Source organism: Hypanus sabinus, chromosome 3 (assembly GCF_030144855.1).
Source record: "Hypanus sabinus isolate sHypSab1 chromosome 3, sHypSab1.hap1, whole genome shotgun sequence".
Classification (NCBI taxonomy): Eukaryota; Metazoa; Chordata; class Chondrichthyes; order Myliobatiformes; family Dasyatidae; genus Hypanus; species Hypanus sabinus.
Window position 1 is genome coordinate 77,015,415 of NC_082708.1, and position 13,016 is coordinate 77,028,430.

A 13,016-nucleotide genomic window follows, 5' to 3' on the forward strand; every position below is an offset into this window, starting at 1 on the left:
CGTCTCATTTTTACTATGTACTGTACCAGCAGTTATGGTCGAAATGACAATAAAAGTGACTTGACTTGAAAGCTAAAAATACTCTAACATCTGCTCTCTCACCCATGCCCAGCAACCGTTTTAATGTGAATTTGAGGAAGGACATTCTTGCTATTGAGGGAGTGTAGTGTAGGTTCACGAGGTTGATTCCCAGGATAGCAGGACTGTCATATGTTGAAAAATTGGAGCGACTGGGCTTGTATACACTGGAATTTAGAAGGATGAGAGGGGATCTGATTGAAACATATGAGATTATTAAAGGATTGGACACACTAGAGGCAGGAAAGATGTTCCCGATGTTGGACGAGTCCAGAACCAGAGGCCACAGTTTAAGAATATGGGGTAGGCCATTTAGAACAGAGTTGAGGAAAAACTTTTTCACCCAGAGAGTTGTGGATCTATGGAATGCTCTGCCTCAGAAGGTAGTGGAGGCCAATTCTCTGGATGCTTTCAAGGAAGAGTTAGATAGAGCTCTTAAAGATTGCAGAGTCAAGGGATATGGGGAGAAGGCAGGAACGGGATACTGATTGTGGATGATCAGCCATGATCACATTGAATGGCGGTGCTGGCTCCAAGGGCTGAATGGCCTACTCCTGTATCTATTATCTATTGAATTCCTGCACCCCCAATTCCCTTAGATTAATTCTCATAATCTCTCTCTGTATCCCATACTTCCTGCAACTCAGAACTACATGTTCTACTGACTCCTCTTCCTGACATTCCTCACACAATCCTGTCTGGTGTTTCCCTATCATCTTCATTGTTTTGTTTCGTGCACAGTGCCCCAGCCTTAACCTAGTCCACACAGTTTCCTCTCTCCTGTATCCACTACCTACCCTAGTACCTGTAACACTCTTTTGTATTTGATATAAATGCCTCCCTTTTCCCTCCCTGTCCCATCTTTCTTGCCACATTTGGTTGATTTTTTTCCCAGATTACACACTTTAACCTCTGTTTTACTGATACTAATGTGCATTTCTATATTTTCTTTCTTTAACACCCTCTTTGCCAACTCATCCACCCTTTCATTCCCCTTCACCCCTACATGTGCTGGAACCCATAGAAATTTTACGTGACCTCCCTGATTTGCAATTCTTAAAGTACGTCTTGCCGACTGTTTGAGTGAAAAGACCTTAAAATTGCTGGAACTGATGATGAATCTGAGCATATCAGCACTTTAACTTGTTTATCTTTCTCCACCCATCGCAACGCAACCAACACTGCCAGCATCTCCACTGTATACACCCCTAACTTATTAGATGTTCTTCTGCTGATTGCAATTTCTTTTGATGGTATAGCTACCCCAAATCCTGTTACTCCTGTTTCAGGTTCCTTAGCACCATACGTATAAATCTGAGTATAATCATTATACTTTTCCATCGCATGACAGTTAAATGCACTTACCAAATCAGTTTTATATTTTCCTTTCCTTTTTACCTCTAACAAATGCCAGTCTATGTCAGGCCATACAAGCTTCCATGGAGCTGCAACCGGATAAACTACTGAAGGACTTATCCTTAGATCAAACACTCCACATTCTTTAGCAATGTCATTCCCTACCCGACTAAACTTATCCTTCTGAAACCTCCCATTTTCCCAGGACTCCTGCACACTCCTTTAGCAGGGTGAGAATCATTATGCCCCAGCAAATTAGCCCAGTAGTTTGCCATCAATTGCATCTTTCTTAATTCCAGAGGCATTACTCCCATTTCTACCTGCAGGGCTGATACCGGTGATGTTTTAAAAGCCCCACTGCACACTCTCAAAACCTGAGCCTGAATCATATCCAGTTTCCTTATAAGATACCGAGCTGCTGATCCATATACTATATTTCCATAGTCCAACACAGATCTTACTAAAGTCACATACATTCTCTTCAACACTGAACAACTTGCTCCCCATTCCCTACCAGTCAAGCATCCCATCACATTTTTTACTTTTTTACATTTCTCCTCAACTTTCCTGATATGGTCTGCCCATGTTAATCGTGAATCAAGTATAACTCCCAGAAATTTAAATGATCCAACCCTTTCTAATTCAATCCCATCCATCCTTAACTTCTTCCCTACCTCAATTCTTTTCCTGGTGAAAAATACATTTTGAGTTTTTTCTACTGAAAATCTACATCCCCAATCATAGCCCCACTCCACCACTTCATCAATTGCTCCTTGTAGTTTCCTGATTATATGCTCCATGTTCCTGCCTCTTTTCCACAAGGCCCCATCATCCACAAACATTGACCTACCTATATCCACTGTTATCTTTGTGAAGACATCATTGATCATAATGATGAAAAGTAACGGGCTAATCACACTACCCTGAGGTGTGCCATTTCTCACTGTGTACTGTTTTGATAATTCTGATCCAATCCGAACTTGAATTTTTCTACCAAACAAAAAATCTTTAATCCAATTAAAAACTCTCCCACCAACCCCCATCTTGGGCAGTTTAATTAATAATCCTCCCTTCCACATCATATCATAGGCTTTTTCAATGTCAAAAAACACTACAACTACTGATTCTTTATTTGCCTGGGCCTTTCTTATTTCAGTCTCTAACCTTATCACTGAGTCCATGGAATTCCTTCCCTTCCTAAAACCACTCTGATAACTTGCCAGCATTCCTCTCTTCTCAAGCTCATACAATAACCTTTCTGTTATCATCCGTTCCATTATCTTACATATATTTGATGTTAGTGCTATTGGTCTGTAGCTAGTGGGTTTTGACGGATCCTTGCCAGATTTCCTTATTGGAATTATTACTGCTTCTTTTCATGCACTTGGTAATCTTCCCTTCTCCCACACACTGTTGTAAAGATGCAGCAACTTCAAGAGCACTCCTTCTCCTAGATTTTTTAGCATAACATAGCATATCAGATTTTTCCCTGGTGAGGTTGGTCTCAATCTCTTTATTGCTCTCACCATTTCTGTCAAAGTAAATGGATCATCAATTATATCATCTGTTTCTTCCCTCCTGTTTAACACACACACTGAGTATTGACTTATTGTTCTTTCCTTTCTCCTTCTCCCTTCTTCAGTCAAATTTTCTGAACTATTATCTTTACAAACAACTTAGCCATGATCTCAGCCTTATCCCTGCTGGAGACTGCTGTTTCCTTCTCAGATATCATTACGGGATATTCCCATTCCCTTCTATCTCCCCCCATCTTCATTCCCCATACCTCTCCCACAGGCGTCATTCTTCCTATTTTGTTGCAAAAACTCCTCCAACTTGCCCTTTTAGCTTGACATATAGTTCTTCTCACTACTGCCTGTGCCTTCTTATATTGAATCAAATGCTGCATATTATGGTTTCTTTTAACTAGCCTGAATGCTCTATTTCTGTTTTTTACAGCCTGACAACATTCCTCTGTTCATCATGGTGCCAGTTTTCTATTCATCCCATTTTTACTTCTGGATATAGATCCTTCTGCTGCCATAATATTTGCTGAAGTAAGCTGGCTGTTTATTTCATCTATATTTCCAGAAATGTCAATCTTTGTCAATGCTCCTTCACTCAACTTCTGGAACTTACCCCAATCTGCTTTTCCAAACACCCACTTTGGGATTCCACCACCTGGTCTTACTTCAACTCTTTCACCCACTGAACATAAAACTGGGTAGTGATCACTGCCTACTGTTAAAGCAGTCCAAACTCCCCAGTTACTAATGCCAGCCAAGATATTAGACACTAATGTAATATCTAATACTGACTCGGTTCCTGTTGTTATGTTTATCCTTGTTCCTCTACCATCATTCATACATACCGAATCCCTTTCTTCCATCAAATCTTCAATTACCTTTCCATTTGAATCTGTAATCGGATCCCCCCATGTTGAGTTGTGAGCATTGAAATCTGCACACCACACTACTTTATGTCTGTTTTGTCCTTGTATCCTTAATAGGCTGTCCAAATGCAACCTTTTACATGGATTGTAGTAGTTAATTATAACCACTCCCTCCCCTCTCTCCCACACTTCCACCACTATGTATTCCTGATCATCTCCTTTTTCCAGTACCCTATATGGTATACCTTGCTTGATTAACGTAGCACAACCTGCTCCTCCCCCTAGATTTCTATCTTTCCTTATCATTGTATACCCATATACCACAAAGTCTAAAGCTGGTTTCAACCAAGTTTCCTGAATACACACTACATCCAGTTTTACAACAATTTCTTTAATAAAGTGCTTTAATTCCTGGCTATTGGTCAGTAAGCTTCTTGCATTCCATTGCAAAAGAATCACCATAAGGAGTATTAACCAACCCATGACACTTCCTGGCTTGACTGATTAGTGAGGTTCTCCCTCACTTCTTCCCATGTCAGTCCTACTAACCCTAAATGGTTTACTGCTGCTTTGACCACCAGCTGAATTTTGTCACTTTTTGACTTTACCTCAGCCGTTCTATTAATCACTCCTGCAATGAATGTTACTAGAGCCTTTTTGTCTATACAAATCCTGTCATTTGTTCTTTGTTGCATCTCTCGCATCCATATTGCTCCCTGTTCATTAGCAGCATTATTCTGTTCTCTTGACATTCTTACAACTTCTGCATTAGTGTTCTTTCTTGTAACTTTTATTTCTTGAATTTTATTCTCTCGTCTCATAACCTCACACCCACTATATGCCACATTATGAGCTCCTCCGCAATTGCAGCATTTTGGTTGCACTCCTGTTCCACACTTTCCATATTCATGATCACCCCCACATCTAGCACATCTCCTCTGCCTTTTACAGTTTTTAGCTATGTGTCCAAACCTTTGAAAATTATAGCACCTCAATGGCTTTGGCACATACACCCTTACTGGGTGACTCGTGAAACCCAGGAACACTTTCCTTGGCACTCTTTCTTCTTCAAATTCAATCAATACTGTTTCACTTTCCTTTTTCAATCCCTCTTTTGTTGTTTTCGGTCTTAGAACATTCATTACTTTTCCTCCTTTGATATTCTTCTTTAACTCCTCCATATTTATACTCATTGGTACACCTGTGATCACTTCTTTACAACCACCATTTCATGCTCCCACCCTCCCTGTGTATTCCACCTTGCATTTTCCTATCTCTTTTAACTTGAGTGCTTTCTCAAGTTGTTCCTCATTTGCACATCTTACCAATAAGTTGCCATCATTAAGGACTTTTGCATATACTATTTCCCCTATCTTATTTGCCAGAGTTGTTGTTAGCCCAAACGGGTTAATCTTCTTCATGTGTCTTTGAGTCTTCTCATTAAACCTAATTATGACAACACCTCTCTGAACTTGTTCATCTTCCTCACTTTCAGAGTTCTCTCCACTGTCATTTCTTATTCTTTTATTCCCTTTGTCTCGGTTTTCATTCATCCATCCCCTCACTATCTCCTCATTCCCTTTATTTCTCCCTTCACAATAATCCATTTCTCCCCAGCTGCCTACCTCTGATCCCAAATCCCTATCCCGCTCCTTCTCCACTCTCTTTCCCTCAATCCCTCCCTCGCCTTGTCCGCCATTACCAGACCCGCGCGACCCCCGCCCAGCAATTCTCACTCCTTCATGGAGTCAAGTCCTGGAGGGATGGTCTACTGAGTGTCTGTGGGTAGAAGTTAGGAACAGAAAGGGGCCAATAACACTACTGGGTGTTTGTTATAGACCACCCAGTAGTAACAGGGACATCAAGGAGCAGATAGGGGGACAGATTCTGGAAAGGTGTAATAATAGCAGGGTTGTCATGGTGAGAGATTTTAATTACCCAAATACTGATTAGCATGTCCTGAGAGCGAGGGGTTTAGTTGGAATGGAGTTTGTTAGGTGTGTTCAAGAAGGTTTCTTGACATAATATGTAGATAAGCCTACAAGAGGAGAGGCTGTGCTTGATCTGGTATTGGGAAATGAACCTGGTCAGGTGTCAGATCTTTCAGTGGGAGAGCATTTTGGAGATAGTGATCACAGTTCTATCTCCTTTACTAAAACATTGGAGTGGGATAGGAACAGACATGTTAGGAAAGCGTTTAATTGGAGTAAGGGGAAATATGAGGCTATCAGGGAGGAACTTGGAAGCATAAATTGGGAACAGACAGTCTCAGAAATGTATGGCAGAAATGTGGCAAATGTTCAGGGGATATTTGTGTGGAGTTCTGCATAGGTACATTCCAATGAGACAGGGAAAGTATGGTAGGGTACAGGAACTGTAGTGTACAAAGTCTGTTGAAAATTTAGTCGAGAAGAAAAAAGCTTACTAAAGGTTTTAAAAAAAACTAGGTAATGATAAGAGGTACAGAAGATTATAAGTCTAGCAGGAAGGAGCTTAAGAAAGAAATTAGGAGAGCCAGAAGGGGTCATGAGAAGGCCTTAGCAGGCAGGATTAAGGAAAACCCCAAGGCTTTCGACAAGTATGTGAAGAGCAAGAGGATAAGACATGAGAGAACAGGACCAATCAAGTGTGACAGTGGAAAAGTGTGTATGGAATTGGAGGAGATAGCAGAGATACTTAATGAATACTTTGCTTCAGTATTCACTACAGAAAAGGATCTTAGCGATTGTAGGGATGACTTACAGCAGACTGAAAAGCTTGAGCATGTGAATATTAAGGAAGAGGATGTGCTGGAGCTTTTGGAAAGCATCAAGTTGGCTACGTCACCGGGACCAGACAAGATATATTCCAGGCTACTGTGGGAGGCGAGGGAGGAGATTGCTGAGCCTCTGGCAATGATCTTTGCATCATTAATGGGGACGGGAGAGGTTCTAGAGGATTGGAGGGTTGTGAATGTTGTTCCCTTATTCAAGAAAGGGAGTAGAGATAGCCTAGGAAATTATAGACCAGTGAGTCTTACTTCAGTGGTTGTTAAGTTGATGGAGAAGATCCTGAGAGGCAGGATTTATGAACATTTGGAGAGGCATAATATGATTATGAATAGTCAGCATGGTTTTGTCTAGGGCAGGTGGTGCTTTACAAGCCTGATTGAATTTTTTGAGGATGTGACTAAAGACATTGATGAAGGTAGTACAGTAGATGTAGTGTATATGGATTTCACCAAGGCTTATTGAGAAAGTAAGGAAGCATGGGTTCCAAGGGGATATTGCTTTGTGGATCCAGAACTGGCTTGCCCACAGAAGACAAAGAGTGGTTGGTTGTAGATGCATGGAGGTTGGTGACCAATGGTGTGCCTCAGGGATCTGTTCTGGGACTTCTCTTCATGATTTTTTTTTATAAGTGACCTGAATGAGGAAGTGGAGGGATGGGTTAGTAAAATTTGCTGATGACACAGAGGTTAGGGGTGTTGTGGACAGTGTGGAGGGCTGTCAGAAGTTACAGCGGGACATCGATAGGATGCAAAACTGAGCTGAGACATGGCAAATGGAGATCAACCCAAATAAATGTAAGGTGGTTCATTTTGGTAGGTGAAATATGATGGCAGATAATAGTATTATTGGTAAGACTCTTGGCAGTGTGGAGGATCAGATGGATCTTGGGGTCCGAGTCCATAGGACACTCAAAGCTGCTATGCAGGTTGACTCTGTGGCTAAGGAGGCATACAGTGCATTGGCCTTCATCAACCATGGGATTGACTTTAGGAGCTGAGAGGTAATGTTGCAGTTATATAGGACCCTGGTCAGACCCCACTTAGAGTACTGTGCTTGATTCTGGTCGCCTCACTACAGGAAGGATGTGGAAACCATACAGGTACAGAGGAGATTTACAAGGATGTTACTAGGAATGGGGAGCATGCCTTATGAGAATAGGTTGAGTGAACTAGGCTTTTTTTCCTTGGAGCAGCAGAGGATGAGATGTGATCTAATACAGATGTATAAGATGATGAGAGACATTGATCGTGTAGATAGTCAGAAGCTTTTTCCCAGGGCTGAAATGGCTAACACGAGAGGGCACAGTTTTAAGGTGCTTGGAAGTAGGTACAGAGGAAATGTTAGGGGTAAGTTTTTTACGCAGAGTGTGCTGAGTGCATGGAATGGGCTGCCTGTGATATGGTGGAGGCGGATATAATAGTGTATTTTAAGAGACTCCTAGATAGGCACTTGGAGCTTAGTAAAATGGAGGGCTATGGGTAACCTAGGTAATTTCTAAAGTAAGTACATGTTCACCACAGCATTGTAGACCAAAAGGCCTTTATTGTTCCGTGGGTTTTCTATGTTTCTATGAGTTCAATGAGATTGCTCTATCTATGGCACAGTGGGCCATGTAAACTCCTTCTGTTCTGTGCTATTCTAATGTTAAGTCACTTGGTTTATTTCAGCTTCGTCCCAAGTTGTTTACAAAGATCTGTGTGTAATATGGAGCATAAAAATTGTCCAAGTCATCCATGTATTTATGCTCCACAGAAATGGCCAACACTTTTATCTAATTATTTTAACATAACTTTCACATTTTGTGTGGAGAAAGTGCTACCTGATTTCAATCCTAAATGCCCTGCCTCCAACTTTTAAGATACTGCCATCTTGTTCTGAATTCCCTCCTATGTCACAGGCTTTCTTTACTTATTAACTCTAAAAAGTATTTTTAAAAATTGACTGGTTGTACCTATATTTTTATGACATAGGAAATCAAGCGTAGTTCAGGTAACTGTCCTCATGTCCTCTTAAAGCCCTGATATTATTCATAAGCTTGTGTTCATTCCAATGGTGGCAGATGGAAGTAGAAGTCCTGGGGGTGTTGGAGCAGGCCCATCACCTTGGTAGGGAGAATAGAAAACAGAATATTTTATACCGATGTTGGTACATGAGATATTGTAATATGTTGTTATGAAACAAAGTCAGCATTCAGGCACAGCAAATATTTAACTTTCTTTCCAGGGAAATTTGAGTGGAACAGTAAGGATATCTTGTTACAATTCTGCAACTCACTCTTAAGTGCAGTCTTATGTGGAGAAATTTCCATGCCCAAGGATGGATAACCTACCTGGGAGGCCATGCTATATCGATTCCCTGGAGCTTCTGTGTTCTGGTGGTTGTATCATGAAAAGGAATTGATTGAAATTGACAGATTTTTTGCAGTTTAGTGCATAAAAGTAAATAACGCATTGCATGCATTTGATGAGAAAATGGTTAAACACTTTCACATTGCATAAGTGTTTAGAACCCAGAGATGTCTTGGAATTAAAGAAAAAATGTTTACTGCTCAGCAGATTGTGAATGTTTGGAATTCCACATCCTTTATGAATACTTGTTGACTATGTAGGATTTGCCATAGCCCACATAGTAGCTTATTAATTTTATGATCTAAGTTGAACATGGCTTACTCTCGTATAAAATACACTTCTTTTATAAGGAGACTTATCTGACCGACCCAGTTGTTCAGATTGTGCATTATTTGTATTTGTGGATAGGACAATTCAAACTAAAGTTAGTCATATTTTTAATGTGCTTCTCAAAGTCCTGTGATATTTTTAAAATGTAACTCAGCATGTTCTGCTATGAAAAATGATTCCAAGTAGTTTTGTGATTATTGTTCAGAATAAATTTACTATCTTCCACGTTAAACAGAAGATTTCTATAACTCTCTAATAAAACTGTCAGTATACGAATCAAACCTAAAACACCTCTTGCTTGTGTTGTTTCAGTGTTTCTCTTTCTTTGATGAATGATAAATTTTAACCCCGGAGAGCTGCATTATGGGAGTTCAGGGACTGTGGAAACTGTTGGGGTGTACAGGACAACCTATCAGTCCAGAATGTCTTGAAGGAAAAATACTCGCTGTCGGTATCCTTTACTACTTTATTCTTGGAAGCTGGATATGTCTGTGCTCATATTTAATGGAGGCAAAAGGAACATGTGTTTTGGGATCACAAATTCAGCATGAAAGTAAAATGGTTTTAGTCTTAAAGTTATTTCATTAAATCCATATTTTTGAGGCCCAAATTTCATCTGAAAGAAAGAAATGATGATTAAGTGCTTGACACCAAATTCAAGTTTCATTTTTTTACTTTTGATGCAGCATTCAGTGTAAAGTTAGTGTTTGCAATTAACACTATTGTTATCCTGGTGGAAATGCAGATCAATTTTTCCTGTTCAACTTGTTTTTAATGAATGACATTCCCAACATAAAATGTTTGCTGATTGGTGCCTGGACTGGTAATTTCAGAGGTGAAGATTTAGAAATTTATTGCATTATACCTGTTTATCTCAGTAAACGTTCTGACAGTCAGGCTTCAGGGCTTCTCGATGTACCAGATGAACTGAACTGGAGAACGCAAGAGGTGAGGGTGTATGTTCCATGATAAGCTTCTTGTGGTGCTTGAACATAGTGGTCTTGTTGCATTCTTGTTCTCTTGACCTGGAACATTGGATGATTAAATGCTGTCCATTCTACTTATGGGAGTGCTCTCAGTGATTCTGACTGTAGTTTACGCACCACCAATGGCAGATATTTAAGTGAGCATTCGCTATATTGAGTGCCACGATTGGCAAACAAGAAACAGTCTACTCTGATGCCTTTCAAGTTCATGTTATTATCACTGGACTGTACACATGTATACTACCAAACAAAATGTTATTCTTCCAGACCAAGGTGTAACAACACTGTATATATAACTCGCACACAGTTCATATAACACACAACATACAAGAATATTATCACATATAAACTAGCAAATAATAAGGTGCATTTATGATACAAGTTATAAAGTAAACAGCATAATGTTGTTGGCTTTTCATACGTGATGAGACCTAGGTGATGACAGGTAGTCCAGTAGTCTCTCGGCCTGGAGGAAAAAGTTGTTTCCCATCCTTAAGTCCTTGTCCTAATGCTACAGTCTCTCCAGTCTGATGGCAGTGGTCAAAGAGATTGCTGGACTGATAGGAAGGATCATTGACAATGCTAAGGGCCCTGTGTATGAAGTGCTTCTGATAAATATCTGATGAGTGGAAGAGAGTCCTCAGGAATCCTCTCAGCAATCCTTTCAGTCCTTTGTAGGGACATGGTCAGATGTCTTCTCCTACCAGATGGTGATGGAACTGGTTGGGAAACATAATGGTTAGAATGGTTAGAATTGGTTAGAATTGGTGAGGGCAGGGGATCCTTGCTTGCATCAGTCGCTTCAGGAAGTGGAGACACTACTGTGCTTTCTTGAACAATGAGGTGGTGTTGAGAGACCAGGTGAGATCATGCATTAAGCGTGGTGCTTCTATTTCTCTCCAGAGGATCAGTTTATATACAGTGGGGAGTGGTCAGCCTGCACCCTCCTAAAGTCCACAATCATCTCTTTGGTCTTGTCCACACTAAGACTCAAGTTGTTGTTCTTGTACCATTCTACTGGCTGCTCAAACCTCCTCTCTCTATGATGTCTTGTCATTGTTGATGAGGCCAGGTGCTGTTATGTCATCAGTGAGCTTGATGATTCAGTTTGAGCTAAATCTAGCAGTTTGTTCATACATCATGCAGTGTGAACAGTAGCAACTGAGAATGCAACACGAGGGGTTGGGGGGGGGGGGGGGGCATGCCAATTCTCAGCTTGATGGAGCTAAAGATGATGCTGCCAACATGGACTGACTGAAATCGGTCTTTCTGTCAAGAAATCCAAGATCCAGTTACAGAGAGGTGTTGAGACCCAATGGGGGAGCCTTTTAGGGATGATCATATTAAACGCTGAACTGAAATCGATAAACAACATTCTGGCATATGAGGCACCATTTTCCAGGTGGGACAGACACAGTGGAGTTCAGAGGCTATGGTATCATCAGTGGACTGATTTGAGTGATAAGCTAACTGGAAAGGGTCCAATGTAACTGGAAGATGAGATTTAATGTAATCTATAACCAGCCAGTCAAAGAACCTCATTATTGCTGAGATCAGTACCATCGGATTGTAGTTGTTGAGGCAGATTACTGCTGATTTCTTGGGCACTGGGAAGATGGTTGCTGCCTTGAAGCCTGCCGGAACAGAAGATTGTTCCAAAGAGATGCTGAAGGTGTCTGCTTGAGCCTCTGTTAACTGGGCTGCACAGTCCCTCAGCACCTGATCAGGTGTGTTATCAGGGCTCACAGCTTCATTAGGGTTGACCTTGGATAGGTCTTTCTCACATCAGCTACTGCCAGACAGAGTGCCTGCTCCCAGAGGGAAGAGGGGCGTTCCTCGCCAACACGTTGTTCTTTGCATCAAACAGTATGCAAAAGACACGCAGTCTATCAGGAAGAGAGGCGTCATTGTCATTAGAATGCCCTACAACATGCACCTCATGTCTCTGACTGTATATTTGTGAACAGTCCTGTTTTGCCTTTTGACCTGAGAGCCATCTTATCCCCCGATCTCTGCTATAAACAAGTCAAGACAGCAGCTATATTTCATTAAAAGCTTGAGGAGATTTGGTTTGTCACCTAAAACAATCGAAAACTTCTGCAGATATACTGTAGAGAGCATTCTGACAGGCTGCATCAATGGGGAGGGGGGGTTGCTCAGGGGTGCAGCACTGCACAGGATTGTAAGAAGCCACAGAAAGTTGTAAAATTAGTCAGCTCCATCATGGGTACTAGCCTCCATAGTATCCAAGATATCTTCAAGGAGTGGTGCCTCAGAAATATATATATTCAGTCTATGTTTTCAAAACAGTCCCACAACACTGAGGTCTTAACCTCCCTTTAAACTAGATGGATGCAGAAATTAGCATAACAGATTAAGTGGTCAGAGTATCCAATGTGGGGATACAGAACAGTCTTATTTGTACCAGGAATGTTGGTATAAACCAGCTATATTTTGTTTTCACCTTAGTAGCAAAGTCAGTATGTTGATAAAATTGAGGCAGGACTGTTTTCTAGTCATTGCCAAGGACTTCAGTCAGGCTTGCTTGAAGAAACTGTCCAGTTCTCACCTGCAGTACTAAAGGTTCCAACACATTTGGCCACTTTTACACTACGATCAGAAATGCCTACCGTTTCATCCCTATACTGCATTTTGGGACGTATGATCATCTAGCAACTTGAGTGAGACCTCAAATAGAGGAGGCCATGGACGGACATGTCAGAACCAGAAGTTCAAGAAATTGATGTTCATGCCA

At 41.0% G+C, this 13,016-nt stretch overlaps 1 protein-coding gene across 1 annotated transcript in view; it reads left to right on the forward strand.

Annotated features, from left to right (window-relative positions):
• ercc5 (excision repair cross-complementation group 5) overlaps window positions 1–13,016 on the forward strand; it is a 142,818-nt gene that overhangs the window by 92,093 nt on the left and 37,709 nt on the right. The window contains exon 12 of the mRNA XM_059963446.1: window positions 9,617–9,726. Coding sequence (XP_059819429.1) covers window positions 9,617–9,726 — 110 coding nt within the window. The remainder of the gene's footprint in view (window positions 1–9,616; window positions 9,727–13,016) is intronic.